The 14,437-nt window shown below is 35.3% G+C and overlaps 1 protein-coding gene across 3 annotated transcripts in view; it reads right to left on the minus strand.

The window, feature by feature from the left end:
- Window positions 1-14,437, minus strand: part of LMLN (leishmanolysin like peptidase) — a 50,002-nt gene that overhangs the window by 13,824 nt on the left and 21,741 nt on the right. For 2 of the 3 annotated variants that reach the window (XM_002684816.6, XM_024994761.2), the window contains 7 exons: window positions 12,002-12,119; window positions 10,411-10,518; window positions 7,242-7,318; window positions 5,798-5,908; window positions 4,051-4,183; window positions 2,165-2,324; window positions 299-429 (listed from right to left, as the gene is read on the minus strand). In XM_002684816.6, the coding sequence (XP_002684862.4) occupies window positions 299-429; window positions 2,165-2,324; window positions 4,051-4,183; window positions 5,798-5,908; window positions 7,242-7,318; window positions 10,411-10,518; window positions 12,002-12,119 (838 nt within the window). The remainder of the gene's footprint in view (window positions 1-298; window positions 430-2,164; window positions 2,325-4,050; window positions 4,184-5,797; window positions 5,909-7,241; window positions 7,319-10,410; window positions 10,519-12,001; window positions 12,120-14,437) is intronic. The other variant, XM_059888012.1, reaches the window with a different exon arrangement.

A 14,437-nucleotide genomic window follows, 5' to 3' on the forward strand; every position in this document is an offset into this window, starting at 1 on the left:
CAAAATTACATATTCCCTAATATTTCCTTAGGATATATGCCCAAAAGCAAAATTATTATAAAACATGTTGATATACAGTAACTGCGTAACTTAAACAAACAGAAAAAGGCAAATTCTCTCAAAGAAATGACAATATTTTGACAAAACAAAAACATCCAAACTAATAGTTACAATAAATAAGCTAAAGTAGTAAACAGCAGAAATAAAAGATACAAAATATATTTGAAAATATAAAAGCCATATAATGAGATACAATTATATAGTATTTGGTATAATTATTAACAATCATATGGTTTACCTGATAGCATCCACTCCCCCAGTCCGGGTAACTCAGCTTCCTTTCACATTTTTCCATGACAAATGCTGATTTCTGAATTAGACAAACTGAATGAGGCCCATACTTTTCAGCACCATAGTTTTTAAAAAGGTCTGAAGCAAACCAGAGAAGTTTTCTTTATTAAAAATTGACTTTGGACTCAAAGAATAAGAAACTGAAGCATTCTACTCTAATGATTAAAAGTTGCTTTTAAAAATCACACGTGTTTCGTTAGTGTTGGGATTCCCTGGTAGCTCAACTGGTAAAGAACCCGCCTGCCAATGCAGAAGACTTGGGTTCACCCTGGGTTGGGAAGACTCCCCTGGAGAAGGAAATGGCAACCTACTCCAGGATTCTTGTCTGGAAAATCCTATGGACAGAGAAGCCTGATGGGCTACACTCTTATGATTAAAAGTTGCTTTAAAAATCAAACATGTTTCATGGAAATTGTCAATTAAAAAAATTAAAAGAAAGAGGAAATTCCAAACTCAAACTGGATTCTCAATAAAGGAATTAGGAGAAAACTATTCTATCAGAAACAAGAGATAAAACTGGGCCTAGAGCACTGAAGTTAAATATACAGAGGAAATGGCACTAAGAATCACCTTCAGTGGTGGTCTAAATTAGGAGTCACTTCCCAAGTGACCCATGATAAGATGAGGCCAATGATTTAAATAATGAAGATTTTTTGGGGGAGTGCTATTACTTTTGCAATATGTTCCTGTATTTTCAACTTGTGCCATCTCCTGGAAGTCAATAAATGATAGGCTGATCTAGTCTTAGACTAAGCACAAACCCACAAAGTTATGGGGTAGACTAAATGACCTCTAAATGGCTAATGGACAAAGGGGTGGAGTCCTTCCTTAAAGCCTAGGAATTTTTAAAAAAAGAGAAAAAAAGCCTAGGAATAATTTTCTCTCTCTACACTTAAAACAAGTTTCATCTTTTGAAAATAGATGGTTCAATTAGTCCATTTTGAAATATTATAGAGATAAAACTTTATTTTATATCAGTTTTTAAAAATCTTAATTGTATAAGCTAAGAAAAAAATATAAAATAAAACAGAATTTTATATTTATTTTATTTATGAGTATTTTAAAGTCTTCAAAGCACACAGTGACCATTTTCTAAAAAATGCCATACAGTTTACTTCCTTGATGACCTGATCATTTATATATACTAACAGAGAATAAATAAGATGGCAACACATCTTACTACTTATGGGACAACAGTATTATTCTGATATCTGCAGAATGACACGTTATGTCTAAGTAACATAAAATGCACACTCCTCAGGAGAGGAAAAAATAGGATACCTAATATGATATAATAAAAAGAGTTCTGCATTGGAAGATCTCGCACTGACATCAAGTAGCGATATTACTTAGTATATCTCTTCCCTCATCTGTGAAATTCAATCATAGTATCTTCTCTATGTCTCTTATCAGGTTTTTAGAAGAATAAAATGAAATGATTAAAATCAAAGTGCTTTGCAAATGAGAAAAATGTCATGCAAATATAAGGTATCACTATGGTAGCATATACACAAATGTGCAAGTGTATCTAATAGCTAACAATTCTTTCTATGTGTCATAATTCTAAGCACTGAACTATATTAATTCATTTAATTCTCACAACTCTATGGGACAAGTATTATCTCCTTTGCACACAGGAGAAAACTAAGGTGCAGTGAAGTTACTTCAAACAGGTAGATGGCAGTGGAATCACAAAATAAACTCTGACAATCTGGCTCTGGGGTCTATTTTATATTGTTGATATACACTATTTTATATTGCTTATATATACTTTCAATATGTATATAACATTTAACTTCACTAAACTACTGACCTGGTTGATTTTCCAGTACTCTACAATCTGAGCTGCGCTGATATTCACCACTTAAGTGCCAACTGAATTCCTGACTGAAAGGGCAGTAGTCAGCAATTTCTACTGAACCACCATAATAAGGCAGATCTTCTGCAGGTACTCCAGTGAGTTCATCAAAGTACTACAAAGAAAAATATATTAGGAAGGCAGGAGAGTAAGAAACATTCTATAAAATCAATATGAAGCCCACAGGCAATTTATAGCATCCCTCTAATGCTATATAATACAAAGGAGATATTAATCTATTTTTTTCATACAGAGTAAACACAAAAAGACTAATTTTTGTGTTATTTGTGGTATTTCAAGGTTGTAGTAGTTTTAGAAATAAGCAAGGTAAGTAAATTAGTCTAAGTTAAGTTTTTATTAGATGACAAATTTGATTAATGTCTTAAAAGGATACATAGAAAGAGTTTTAAGAGCTGACAAAACATAAAACTAATTCATAAAATTAAGATGTTTTAAATACAATGTACTTCAAATGTTTTTAGGAGACTTAATTTATATGTTGTTTTGACAAATTTGAAAAACCCATGAGAAAATCAATGAGATAATATATAATATTTGGAAATACCAAAGGAACAAGGTACCAGAAAAATTTTAAAGATTTCACACTTCATACCAACTCACTGAAGTACAGTACTAAGTGCAGAAATATATATATAGTCACTGCCTTACAGTGTCTAAAGCACTCAATGGGGTTATAAACAGGTAGGAAGCTCAAAATTTAGAAGCAATCACTTTAAACTCACTTCTGAGATAATTTCTGACTTGTGGCTCCTTTGTCAATGGCAGGCAGTGTTAAAGCTTTTTTAGAAATAGCCACTTCAACAAAAAGCTTAAAGCCTACATCAGAGATTCAGACTGAACATGTGGGACCACTGCCTTCACCTTTTAGATACCATTAGGCAAACTTGTCTAGAGCAGAAATTCCAAGCCTTCTAATTAACTGGATTAGAGTACTTCAGTTACTTTTTTCTTTTTAAAAAATATTTTTATTTTATATTGGAGTGTAGTTGATCAATGTTGTGTTAGTTTCAGGTGTGCAGCACAGTGATTCAGTTATACATATAAAGTATCTATTCTTTTTCAAATTCTTTTCCCATGTAGGTTATTACAGAGTACTGAGCAGAGCTCCCTGTCCTATACAGTAGGTCCTTACTGGTTGCTGTTGTTCAGTCGCTAAGACGGGTCTGACCCTTTACGACCCCATGGACTGCAGCATGCCAGGTTCCTCTGTTCTCCACTACCTCCTGGAGTTGGCTCAATTCATGTCCACTGAGTCAGTGATGCTATCTAACCTTATTGTTTATCTACTTTAAATATATCAGTGTGTACATGTCAGTTCCAAACTCCCAATCTATCCCTCCTCTCACCCTTCCTCCCTGGTAATCATAAGTTCGTTCTCTAAGTCCGAGTCTGTATCTGTTTAAAATAAAGTTTAGTTATAAACTTTAAAGTAAGTTTAGTTGTATCATTTTTTTTAAAGATCCTGCATATAAGCGATATATTTGTCTTCCCAGTCAGTTCCTTTCTTCAAAGAACCTTGTTTTTTTTTAATATAAAGATGAAGACTTTTGAAACAAAAAGAAATAGTTTAAAAAATACATTAAAATAAATATTCTAAATGTCTCTTACCACTACTACTAGGCACTGCTAGATATCAGTTAATTGCTATCAATTAACACAGTTTATAAAGAAATGTAAAACTTCAGTTTTTTCTAACTTACAGAAAACAAATGGAGCCTGACAAATTGAAAACTTAAGAGCTTAATTCACTCTTCCAATTCAAAATGGAGACTTCTTTTTAAAAGGTTTACTCCTGAAACTGTGCCCCAAACAAGTGTTACCTGGTATTCCTGAGGTAAAGGTTTTGGAAACTTCTGCAAATTGCACACTGCAACTGCTCTCTGGTCCTGTCTGCAAGTTAATTGCAATGGATTACTTCTGAGTGTGTTACAGTAAGGGTTCAGCATCTGTCTCCTGCAGACAAAGATAAAAATACCATGGTATCAAACTCTAAAGAAGATATTAGAAGTCTATTTTAGAGTTTGTCTTTTCTGTTACAATTTCAATGCTTTTAACATTCTTTTTTAATTAATTGATTTTTAAAAATTTTTGGTTGCACTGGGTCTTCATTACTGCATGCAGACTTTCTCTAATTGCTGTGAACAAGGGCTACCACACAAGTCCAGCATTTTATGATTAATAGAACTTTCAAATAATATCAGCTCAGTTCAGTTCAGTTGCTCAGTCGTGTCTGACTCTTTGCATCCCCATGAACCACAGCACGCCAGGCCTCCCTGTCCAACACCAACTCCCAGAGCCTACCCAAACTCATGTCCATTGAGTCAGTGATGCCATCCAACCATCTCATGCACCATTCTTTCATTCTTTCTGAAGTTATTTCTCCACTGATCTCCAGTATCATATTGGGCACCTACTGACCTGGGAGTTCATCTTTCAGTGTCCTATCTTTTTGCCTTTTCATACTGTTCACGGGGTTCTCAAGGCAAGAATACTGAAGTGGTTTGCCATTTCCTTCTCCAGTGGACCGCATTCTAGTATACAATATCATTATTCCTAAAGAAACCCTCCAAAGTAGAACTAGTATTTTCATTTCACTGATAAATAAATAGTTTGAGACATTTAGCTTGTCCAGGATCATATAGCTGATGAGGGATGGTGATGGGACTTAAACTTCTCTCTCCAAGGTCAGTGCCTTGCCCATTAGAGAAATACCTGGTAACAAGCACTTCTTCTGTTGAAGATGTTAGTCTTACTCGTCTCATCTGGGCTAGGTCTCAAAGCAGTTTTAATCACTCAGAGTTTCTACTAAGGAGTTTGAGGTCTGAGTTAAAAGCCTGCTATAAGGAAAGCTGTTCATAAGCAGTAACATGAAACACTGCAGCTACTTTTGGGACAGTTAGTTAACTCCAGTACAACAACCTGATCTGCTAGTGTTGTTGTTCCCAAATTTTGCTGCACATCAGAATCATCTAGAGAAACTTTTAAAACCTCCATGCCCACCTTGCACCCCATACCAACCGAATCAGAATCTGAAGTCAGGAATCAGGCGCTGGTATGACTTATAAAAGGACAAACTGATCATTTTAAATTAATCAAAATTAAAAAATTTTGCTTCACAAAAGCCCTATTAGGGCTTCCCTGGTGGCTCAGTAGTAAAGAATCCACCTGCCAATGGAGACATGGGTTCAATCCCTGTTCCAGGAAGATCCCACATGCTGCAGAGCAACTAAGCCCATGCGCCACACCTACCGAAGCCCACGCACTAGAGCCGTGCTCCGCAATAAGAGAAGCCATTACAATGAGAAGTCCATGCACTGGATCCGAAGAGTAGCCCCTGCCTGCCGTAACTAGAGAGTAGCCCCTGCTTGCTGCAACTAGAGAAAGCCCTAGTGCAGCAACAAAACACCAACATAGCCAAAATTTTTTTTAAAAAAGGAACCATGGATGGTTTCTACACATTTTGAAATTAAACGGTTCACACCACATTTTGAAAACAGGGACACTGGATACAGAACAAAATCAGAAGTAAACTGTTAGCAAAGACAATAAGAGGAAATGCATCCTTACTTTTGTCTCTGCTGATCAATCCAGAATTTACAGCTCCTCCTGACAAAGTCACAGCCCATTCCTCGGCCCCAGTCTAATTTCTCAGCCATGCTGTAATTAGCTTTATACCAGCTGTGGAAATAACCCAAACAAAGCACTTTATATTACTGTCACTTAAAAAACAACTCCAGCGTATCAATTATAAATCTTAACAATGAGCAAACTAGGACCTCAAAAAGGCTTTTAGTGACCATCCTCACAGATGAACATTTACAACCAAAGTCCCAGCTGCACAGGATCACTGCAGCAGGGACTTGGAACCTTTAGTCTTGAGGGAAACATGAATACTTGAGGGTGCTTTTATATTTGAAAAACACTAAACCACATCATGTTTCCATTGTAACTTTCAAAGATGATATAAGTCACAGAGGAGAAAATGTTTAAGGTGTGGGACAAGGAGTATAAAAGGCAACGAAACAGAGAGAATGAGAGAAAAACTGGAATTCTGTTGCATCAGAAAATGGAAGAAATGTTTTAAAATTAACCAGTGCCATGATTTCCCTAGTGATTCATACACTCCAAGATGCTTCTGCATCCTACCTGTATCTTAAAGAAACCAGCATTATTTACAGAAGGGCTAGAAAAATAGAGCAGCAGGACCCCTTCTGTTGGTCATTGCTTATTAAGGGATAAATGGGAAAGAGTGATAATAGCGCTAAAAGGAATCCAGCATTTTTTTTCTTTTCAAAAATATGAATTGCCCTACTTGGTCCACTGAAAACTGTAAGAAACAAGGACAACCCAGTAGAAATTAACGGAGTCCCTAGATTGCGATTTCCAAAAGCTATTCTTGATCAAAAGGAGCATTCCTGTGCTCCTTGGAAGATTGGCTGATGCCAGATCTAGAATACAGAGCATGGGCAAATCAGTCTGGTACATCTTGCCATACTAAAGAGCAAGGAAGCTATCAAAACTGAGACTCATCAAAATAAACCCAAGAGCCCACAAAGAAAAAGATTCCCATTGGACTCATTTTAAAACAGTATTCTGTTGCTTTATAAGAAAGTTCTACTGCCTTAAAAACCAGGAATCTCTACATAAATCAATTTCACTTGTAATTAAAAATACTGTTTATATAAGCTTTTCCTTCATATCATCATGCCCTCTATTTATTAAAAAAAAAATCTCATTTATTTATTTATGAGGGATTTAGTTTTACTCTATTACATACCTCAGGGTCTCAAACATTTACTGAATGAATGAATGGAGCTGATATAGGTAATGGATAGCTAACTGAAAAAAATTTTTACAACAGGTATATTTAAAAAACAAACAAACACAGGTATATTTATCTTCAGTGTAAAATATATTTGCTTAAGTTAATATTCTTTTCATCTTAATAGTAATCTTAATATTCATTTCATTTTAATAAACAATTCATGTAAAATTCTCACAGCTATCTTACCCAGTGTCCTCCATTAACGCCAGAGTGATTCGAGAGAGGACTCGGTTCTGGGTATGAGAACCAGTCATTGCTTCATTCTGAAAATCACCAACAGATTTTAATTAGAAGACTGGATTCCTTGCAATTCCCAATAATTTCCGTGATTGCTTTGATGTACAGGCAAAACGTTGAAGGTGTGAGAGACTGACAAAATGTTGATTTAAAATAGTAAAATATACAAGCTTTCTTTAAGATGACAGACTGAAGCTTAAAGCAAAATCTACTCTCTCCCTCAAATATCTATATTGTGTACAATTTCCCTGTAATGACAGATAACTAGCATTTAGAACTCTGTGATGAAAATGAAGATAAATATATGGAAACAGAAATATTATTAAAAAAAAAAGAAATATTATAAAAACATTACACTATTAAGGCAAAGTAATATTGGTGTTTGAGACAGATGCCCAGATAATGGAGAGGAGAATGGAATACTTGCTTGAATTACAATTGAAAATGCTTTTATAACCAACTTTTTATACTCTGTGATCAGAAAAATATATACTAATATGAAAAACAAGTATCACAAAATCATAGGGTCAAAGGAGTTGCCTGAGGGATATAAAATATCATCAAGGTCTACTGTCTACCCAATGTCTTAATTAGTATATAATAAAATTCCTACCAGGAGGTCACCTAATGGTAAGGACTTCACTGTCACTTGGAGAAGGCAATGGCACCCCACTCCAGTACTCTTGCCTGGAAAATTCCATGGATGGGGAGCCTGGTAGGCTGCAGTCCATGGGGTCGCTAAGAGTCGGACATCACTGTCACTTATGAAAGTACATTGTATTTTGGGATGCTGATGATGATTCTTTTTTGGGTAGGGGGTGTGCTGCATGGCTTGAGGTATCTTAGTTCTCAGATCAGGAACTGAACCCATGTTCTTGGCAGCAAAAGCATGGAGTCCTAACTACTGGACTTCCAGGGAATTCCCATATTTTGTTAATCTTTATGTTGAACGTTGGATTGCCATTTCAAGTACTTTAATTTCATCTTTTTAAAACACAGCTCAAGAACACAAAGTTGATTTCAGAGGAAAGGCAGCAGTTAATGAAACTAGTAAAATTACTACTTTCAAGTCTTCTGTTGAAAAGTAAGTAAATTTTCATTTCTGGCCCATCTGTAGCTTTCTAAAGAGAATCACTTGAGAAAGACCGCTTAAGGAATATAAAGAAACTGAAATTCCCACGTGAGATAAAAGTGTACATGTCTTCCGTAAGTTTCTATCACTGTTACTTCACGGTCACCCAGATAACGTCAGTACAAGCACTAATTTCATTCTTTTCATAATTTTGCTAACTAGGATCATGATGTATGTAAACTGCAACCGTTTACTCATTTAAACAGACCTCTAAAAAATGTATATTTGTCATTCAGTCGCTAAGTTGTGTCTGACTCCTTGCAACTCCATGGACTACAGCATGTCAAGCTTCCCTGTCCCTTCACTATCTCCTGGAGTTTGCTCAAACTTCCTTTGATCCAGAAATTCCATTCTTCTTTCTACATAAACAGATCTGATCTTCCATTAACTTTCTAGTTCTGTTCCCCTGAAAACCTAATAAGGTGGAATGTCAACTGTGTTACTAGGCAACATGACTTAAGATATGCTTCTGGACTTGGGATTATTGTAGATGAACATGAATACCTGTTGGTTAGCCACAGTTTGGGACTTCTCTGTGTGCAGTGAGTCTTACGGGTATGTCCCTTACAGGTATCTGGAAGTTAAGTCTATGAAACTGTTAAAAAAAACAATGCCGATCCTTATTTGTAACATGGTACTTCTAAACCAGGCTGGTTCTTGTACACCTGTTACGGTCTTGTGCTTATTGTGTTTGAGCCAGAGAGAGAGGGGAAGAGGCATGGATGATAGCCTAGATTACTGTGCAGAGCACAGGAGAAATGCCTGACTGCCATGCTGGCATACTGTACTTTCTCTCTTGTATCCTTCTAGTATTTTTTGAATGTGACCTGTTTAGGGTTCACAGGTTTGACTGACTGTTTTTTGAACCTAAGAACACACTGGAATGCCACTCCTGTAGGGCACTGAAGATATAAATAAATCACTCATTATAACATTTTTAAGATAAAACATTTAAAACATAATTATTCACTGACATAGGATTATTGTCACATTCATATAACACTATGGTGGTTTAGTCACTAAGTCATGTCCGACTCTTGTGACCCCAGGGACTGTAGCCCTCCAGGCTCCTCTGTCCATGGGATTCTTCAGGCAAGAATACTGGAGTGGGTTGCCGTTTCCTTCTCCACATATAACACTATGTAGCTATTTAAAAATAAATAGATCCAAGTATAAAGTATATTCTACTAATGGATGTACTTCTGTAATGTGAATGAGCTCATATGAGACTAGCAAATAAGGGAATCACATCAGTATAAGATGGACTCATGTTGGTTCATAATGATTTCTCCTGGATTTTAATGTTTTATGCAGTGGAGCAACAGCAGCTAAATGAATCACTTTGCTGTATATCTGAAACTAACACAGCACTGTTAGTCAACTCTGTTCCAATATAAGATAAAAATTAAAAAACAAACAAAAAGCAAAATATACTAAGACACCTGAACACAGCAACAGAGGAATGCTGTGCTGTGCATGAAGTTCCATGCTCTTCCAATTGGCTCAGTAGGGCCAGAGGCTCTTAGAAGTACTTGTTGCACTGTTTTTGTACACTTTACTCTTTTTACATTTTACTCTTGTCCCCATTATTTAGCTTTATAGTCTCCCATCTATCCCCCATTGCTTTTTGCTGTTGTTTAAGGTAAAAGAAATACTCAAGTAAATAAATATAGAAGCTTATTTATTGGAAATACAATGTGTTTTTAGACTGAGCTAGTACTTTTATTATGACTTATTGCTTTTGTTAATGACTTGGTATTTGTGTTTCCCACAAACTGTTATTTTTTATTTTGAAGAAAGAGATTGCTTAGGAAAGCATACACTGTATTACAGCAGAAGCATCTGTAATTCCTTGGAAAGTATATGGTTAAATGGAAAAAGCTGCATAAATGCATGAACCTATTAAAAAAAAAAAAACTACGTTAGTGTATCTGTCTATTTTTTTAAAGAAAAAATATGTCTAGTAACATTTTCAAATAAACTGACCTCTAATAACCGCTTTTCCCAATGGTTGAGCTCAGTGCCCATACCACCTTGATTTTCAAGTTCCATTCCCTCAAGAATTGGACAGTTAAAGTGTTTTCGTGCTTCATCCTAAGAATCAGAAAATAAATAAATAAATAAACCCACAAAAGTACAACATAATGGCAAATTCCTTATCACACTGGATAAGATAAAGTAGCCACTAAGGAATTACTTTGATTAAAAGACAGAATGTCTTTTAAAAATATAGCTTTTAATCTAATTAAATATTTTGACACCGTCGCACTTTTCTTTGCTATTGAACTACTATTCTCTTATTATTTTTTCCTCCATTTGAAGATTTTGGCTTTAAGTCATATATTTAAAAAGTTAAAGACTGGTATGATTGCCACTTGTAACTTTTGTGTCAACAATGATTTTAACATAGGTATAAACTGCTCATATTATGGACATAGTCTTTGTTGAGAAAAATAAGTTGTTCATTAGAAAACAATTTTGTTCTTTTGGTTTCATCTGTACATCACAGTTAAGAGTATGAAGTACAGGGATGTGCGGTATTCCGAGAGCAGCACAAAAGTTCAGAGGTCAGAAAGAGCTGTATGTAGTTAAGAGAGCGGGTAGGGAGAACAGGTTTCTGTCATTAAATAAGCGAGTGAGATGATTAATTTTATGTATCAACCAAGCTGGGGCAAAGTGCCCACATATTTGATCTAACATTATTCTGAATGTTTCTGTGAAGGTGTTTTTAGACGAGATTAACATTTCAATTAGTGGACTTTAAGTAAAGCTGATCACTTTCTGTAACATAAATGGGCCAGTCAGTTGAAGGTCTTCATAGAACAAAGACTGACTTCACCTCTGAGCAAGAAGGAATTTTGCCAGTCTTTGGATTCAAACTGCAACTCTTCCCTATTTCTTCAGCTTGCCAGCCTACCTCATCAGATTTTAGACTCTCTAATAAACCTCCATAACTACATCAGCCACTCCTTAAAATAAATCTCTTCATCTCTTTCTCTCTCAACAAACACATCCTGTTGCTTCTGTTCCTCTGGAGACCCTCCTGAATAAAACTGATTCCAAATGAAATGACCAGCAATTATGCAAACAGTACAACTGATTCTAAGGGGTATCACAACGGAGCACTGGTGTAACAACTTAAAGCAGTGGGTAGAATGGAGCCGTTAAGTCATTGCTAAATTTTTCTTCCTCAGATATCTCTTGGCCTGCAGCTTTACTGTACTGCCTTTATGTTTCCTACTAAGTTAAGTCGCTCACTCAGTCGTGTCCGACTCTTTGTGACCCGGTGGACTGTAGCCCACCATTTTCTTTTCTCATGGGATTCTCCAGGCAAGAATACTGGAGTGGGTTGCCATTTCCTTCTCCAGGGGATCTTCCCGCCCCAGGGATCAAACCCAGGTCTCTCGCATTGCCAGCAGACCCTTTAACCTCTGAGCCACCAGGGAAGCCCCTGTTTCCTACTACAAGCTTTGAAATTTAATCATTAGTTCTTAAACAATAATGATTAGTAAAGAAAGGACCATAACGAATGAGAAGAGCAGATGGCTCATGAGACATGAAGCTCAGTAATACTCACGACAACACGAGGTGTTACTAGAAGATTAACAGTGTGAGGAACTCTCTTATTATCACGAATGTCCCATAATCTCTCCACTTTTCGAACTACTTTATCACTCCATTGATATAATCCAAGACTGCAATTAAAGAATAAAAATACAGTCCTTCTTGCAAATTTGTCACTTTAAATGTAGAAGTGTTTATGAATATCAATATGAAATTAAAATATCCGACCTTGTATCTGACACCAAGTACAAGCAAAGGCTTGATAGCATTTTTTAATTTAATCTTTTCAGTAACTTTAAGAGATTATCATCACTACTTTGCAGATAGAGAGACAGAAGCTTAGAGAGATGAAGTAACCTGCTCAAATTCAAATAGCTAATACTGGGCTAAGATGACAGTGAATTATTTCCTCTTAATAAATTTACTGCATAAAACAAAAGCATGTCTAGAGAGAGATCTAAGTACTGTATATAACAAGACTTAACAGAAGGTGACATTTTAACTTAATTTTGCTATTGTTGTTTAGTTACTAAATTGTATCTGAATCTTTGCAACCCCATGGACTGTAGCCTCTGTCATGAGAGGATAAGTTCCTCTGTCCATGAGATTTCCCAGGCAAGAATACTAGAGTGGGTTGCTATTTCCTTCTCTAGAGGATTTTCCCAACCCAGGCATTGAACCTGTGTCTCCTGCATTGCAAGCAGATTCTTTACTGCTGAGCCACTGGGGAAGCCCTTTAACTTAGTGAGAAAGTATAATTTACTTAACAATTGTGTTGTAAAGAAAATTATATTTTTTATAATTGGTTATCCAACAAGAAAAAATTAAATCCCTATTTTAGGGATAAAATCCCTATTTTACTCCATATACAGAAATAAATTCCAGACAAATGTCAGTAAAAATGGCAGAATAAGGACTACTGAACTTCATGAAAGCAATGAGCAAAGTATCAAAATTAGCCAAATGAATTTTTTTCAGAACTCTGGAAATTAACCAAAGGCTTACAGCAATCCAGAAAGAACTTATTTAAGAAAAATGGATGAGTTTCAGTAAAAACAGCAAGCTTTGTGGCGGTTTCCCATGCCCTCTCTCCAGCTCTATAGCAGCCTTGAAAACCAACAACCCACAGTCATGGTGAAAACCAGCAACCTGGCAGCCAGAGGGAGCGGAACAGGGTTAACTGGCAGAATGTATTAAAAAAAAAAAAAAGTTTCAACTATGCCTACAAGATACACAGTTCACACTCAAGGATACAAAAAGGTTGAATATAAAAGGATTAAAAACATGTATCATGCAAATAGTACTCAAAAAAAGAGCTGGAACATTTATACTAATGTCAGACAAAATTGTTACTAGAGACATCTTATAATGAATAAAGGGTCAGTCCACCAAGAAGACATAATAAACATGTATATACCTTACAAAAGAACCCCAAAATACATGAAGCAAAAATAAATTCTAAATGGATTAAAACTATGAACATAAAAATTCAAATAATAAATTTACCAGAAAAAAATTTAGAATATTTTTATAATCTTTTAGAGCAGAAGAAACTTTCTTAAGCAAGAAAATAGGTAAATTTAATAATATAAAATTTAAAAACTTTTCTGCAAGGCAAAAATATGATAAAAAAATAAGTAAATGGGAGAAAACAATCTCATCTTGGAAAATCAATCTTGCACAAATAAAAGTACTACCACAAAAGTGTTATATTTATTATAGAAAACTATAATGGTCATCAATTTTCACTTTTGCCTATAACCCGCACTGTTATTTTCTGGCTTTTTCCTAGATTACTTCTACCACTGACCCTATGAATCTCTCATTCTCAACAATAAAACAGAATATAAAGAAATTAGTTTTCCCACCATTATTTTATGAAGATTTTATATATTATTCAAAGAATTATATGGTAAATACTGTATACACAATAACCATTACTTATTAATCCTTTGTTTTATTTGCTGTATATCTGTTCGTCTACTCATGCCTTAGAAAGATTATTCTTAATTCCTTTTCTTTTTCCACAGCAAGGCAATGTTTAAATATAAATAGTGAACAAAGCCAAAAGGAAAAGAAACAGTGTTTACTGTATTAATAATCCCAATATTCTCTTCACCATTCACATTTCAAGATTAATGGTTTCTCCAAATAAAAAGGTGAGGGCCAAATCCAACTCTTTCTACGTCTACCATCTGAATTTCTTATTACTCTGTTATCTCCATTTATACTGTAAGATTTTCTGCTTTTAAGGAATATCCAAAATGTAAGAAAGCACTGCAATTATCAGCTTAATAATGGTTCTTATGTATGGGGATCTCTCTCCTCCTTATCACTACATAGATGGTCCCACTCTCACTATTTATGTGTTTCCCATAAAGACCACAATTCTTAGGGAAGACCAGACTTCTTCCATCAGTTCAGTTCAGTCGCTCAGTCGTGTCTGACT

This window comes from Bos taurus, chromosome 1, assembly GCF_002263795.3.
Source record: "Bos taurus isolate L1 Dominette 01449 registration number 42190680 breed Hereford chromosome 1, ARS-UCD2.0, whole genome shotgun sequence".
NCBI classification, from domain to species: Eukaryota; Metazoa; Chordata; class Mammalia; order Artiodactyla; family Bovidae; genus Bos; species Bos taurus.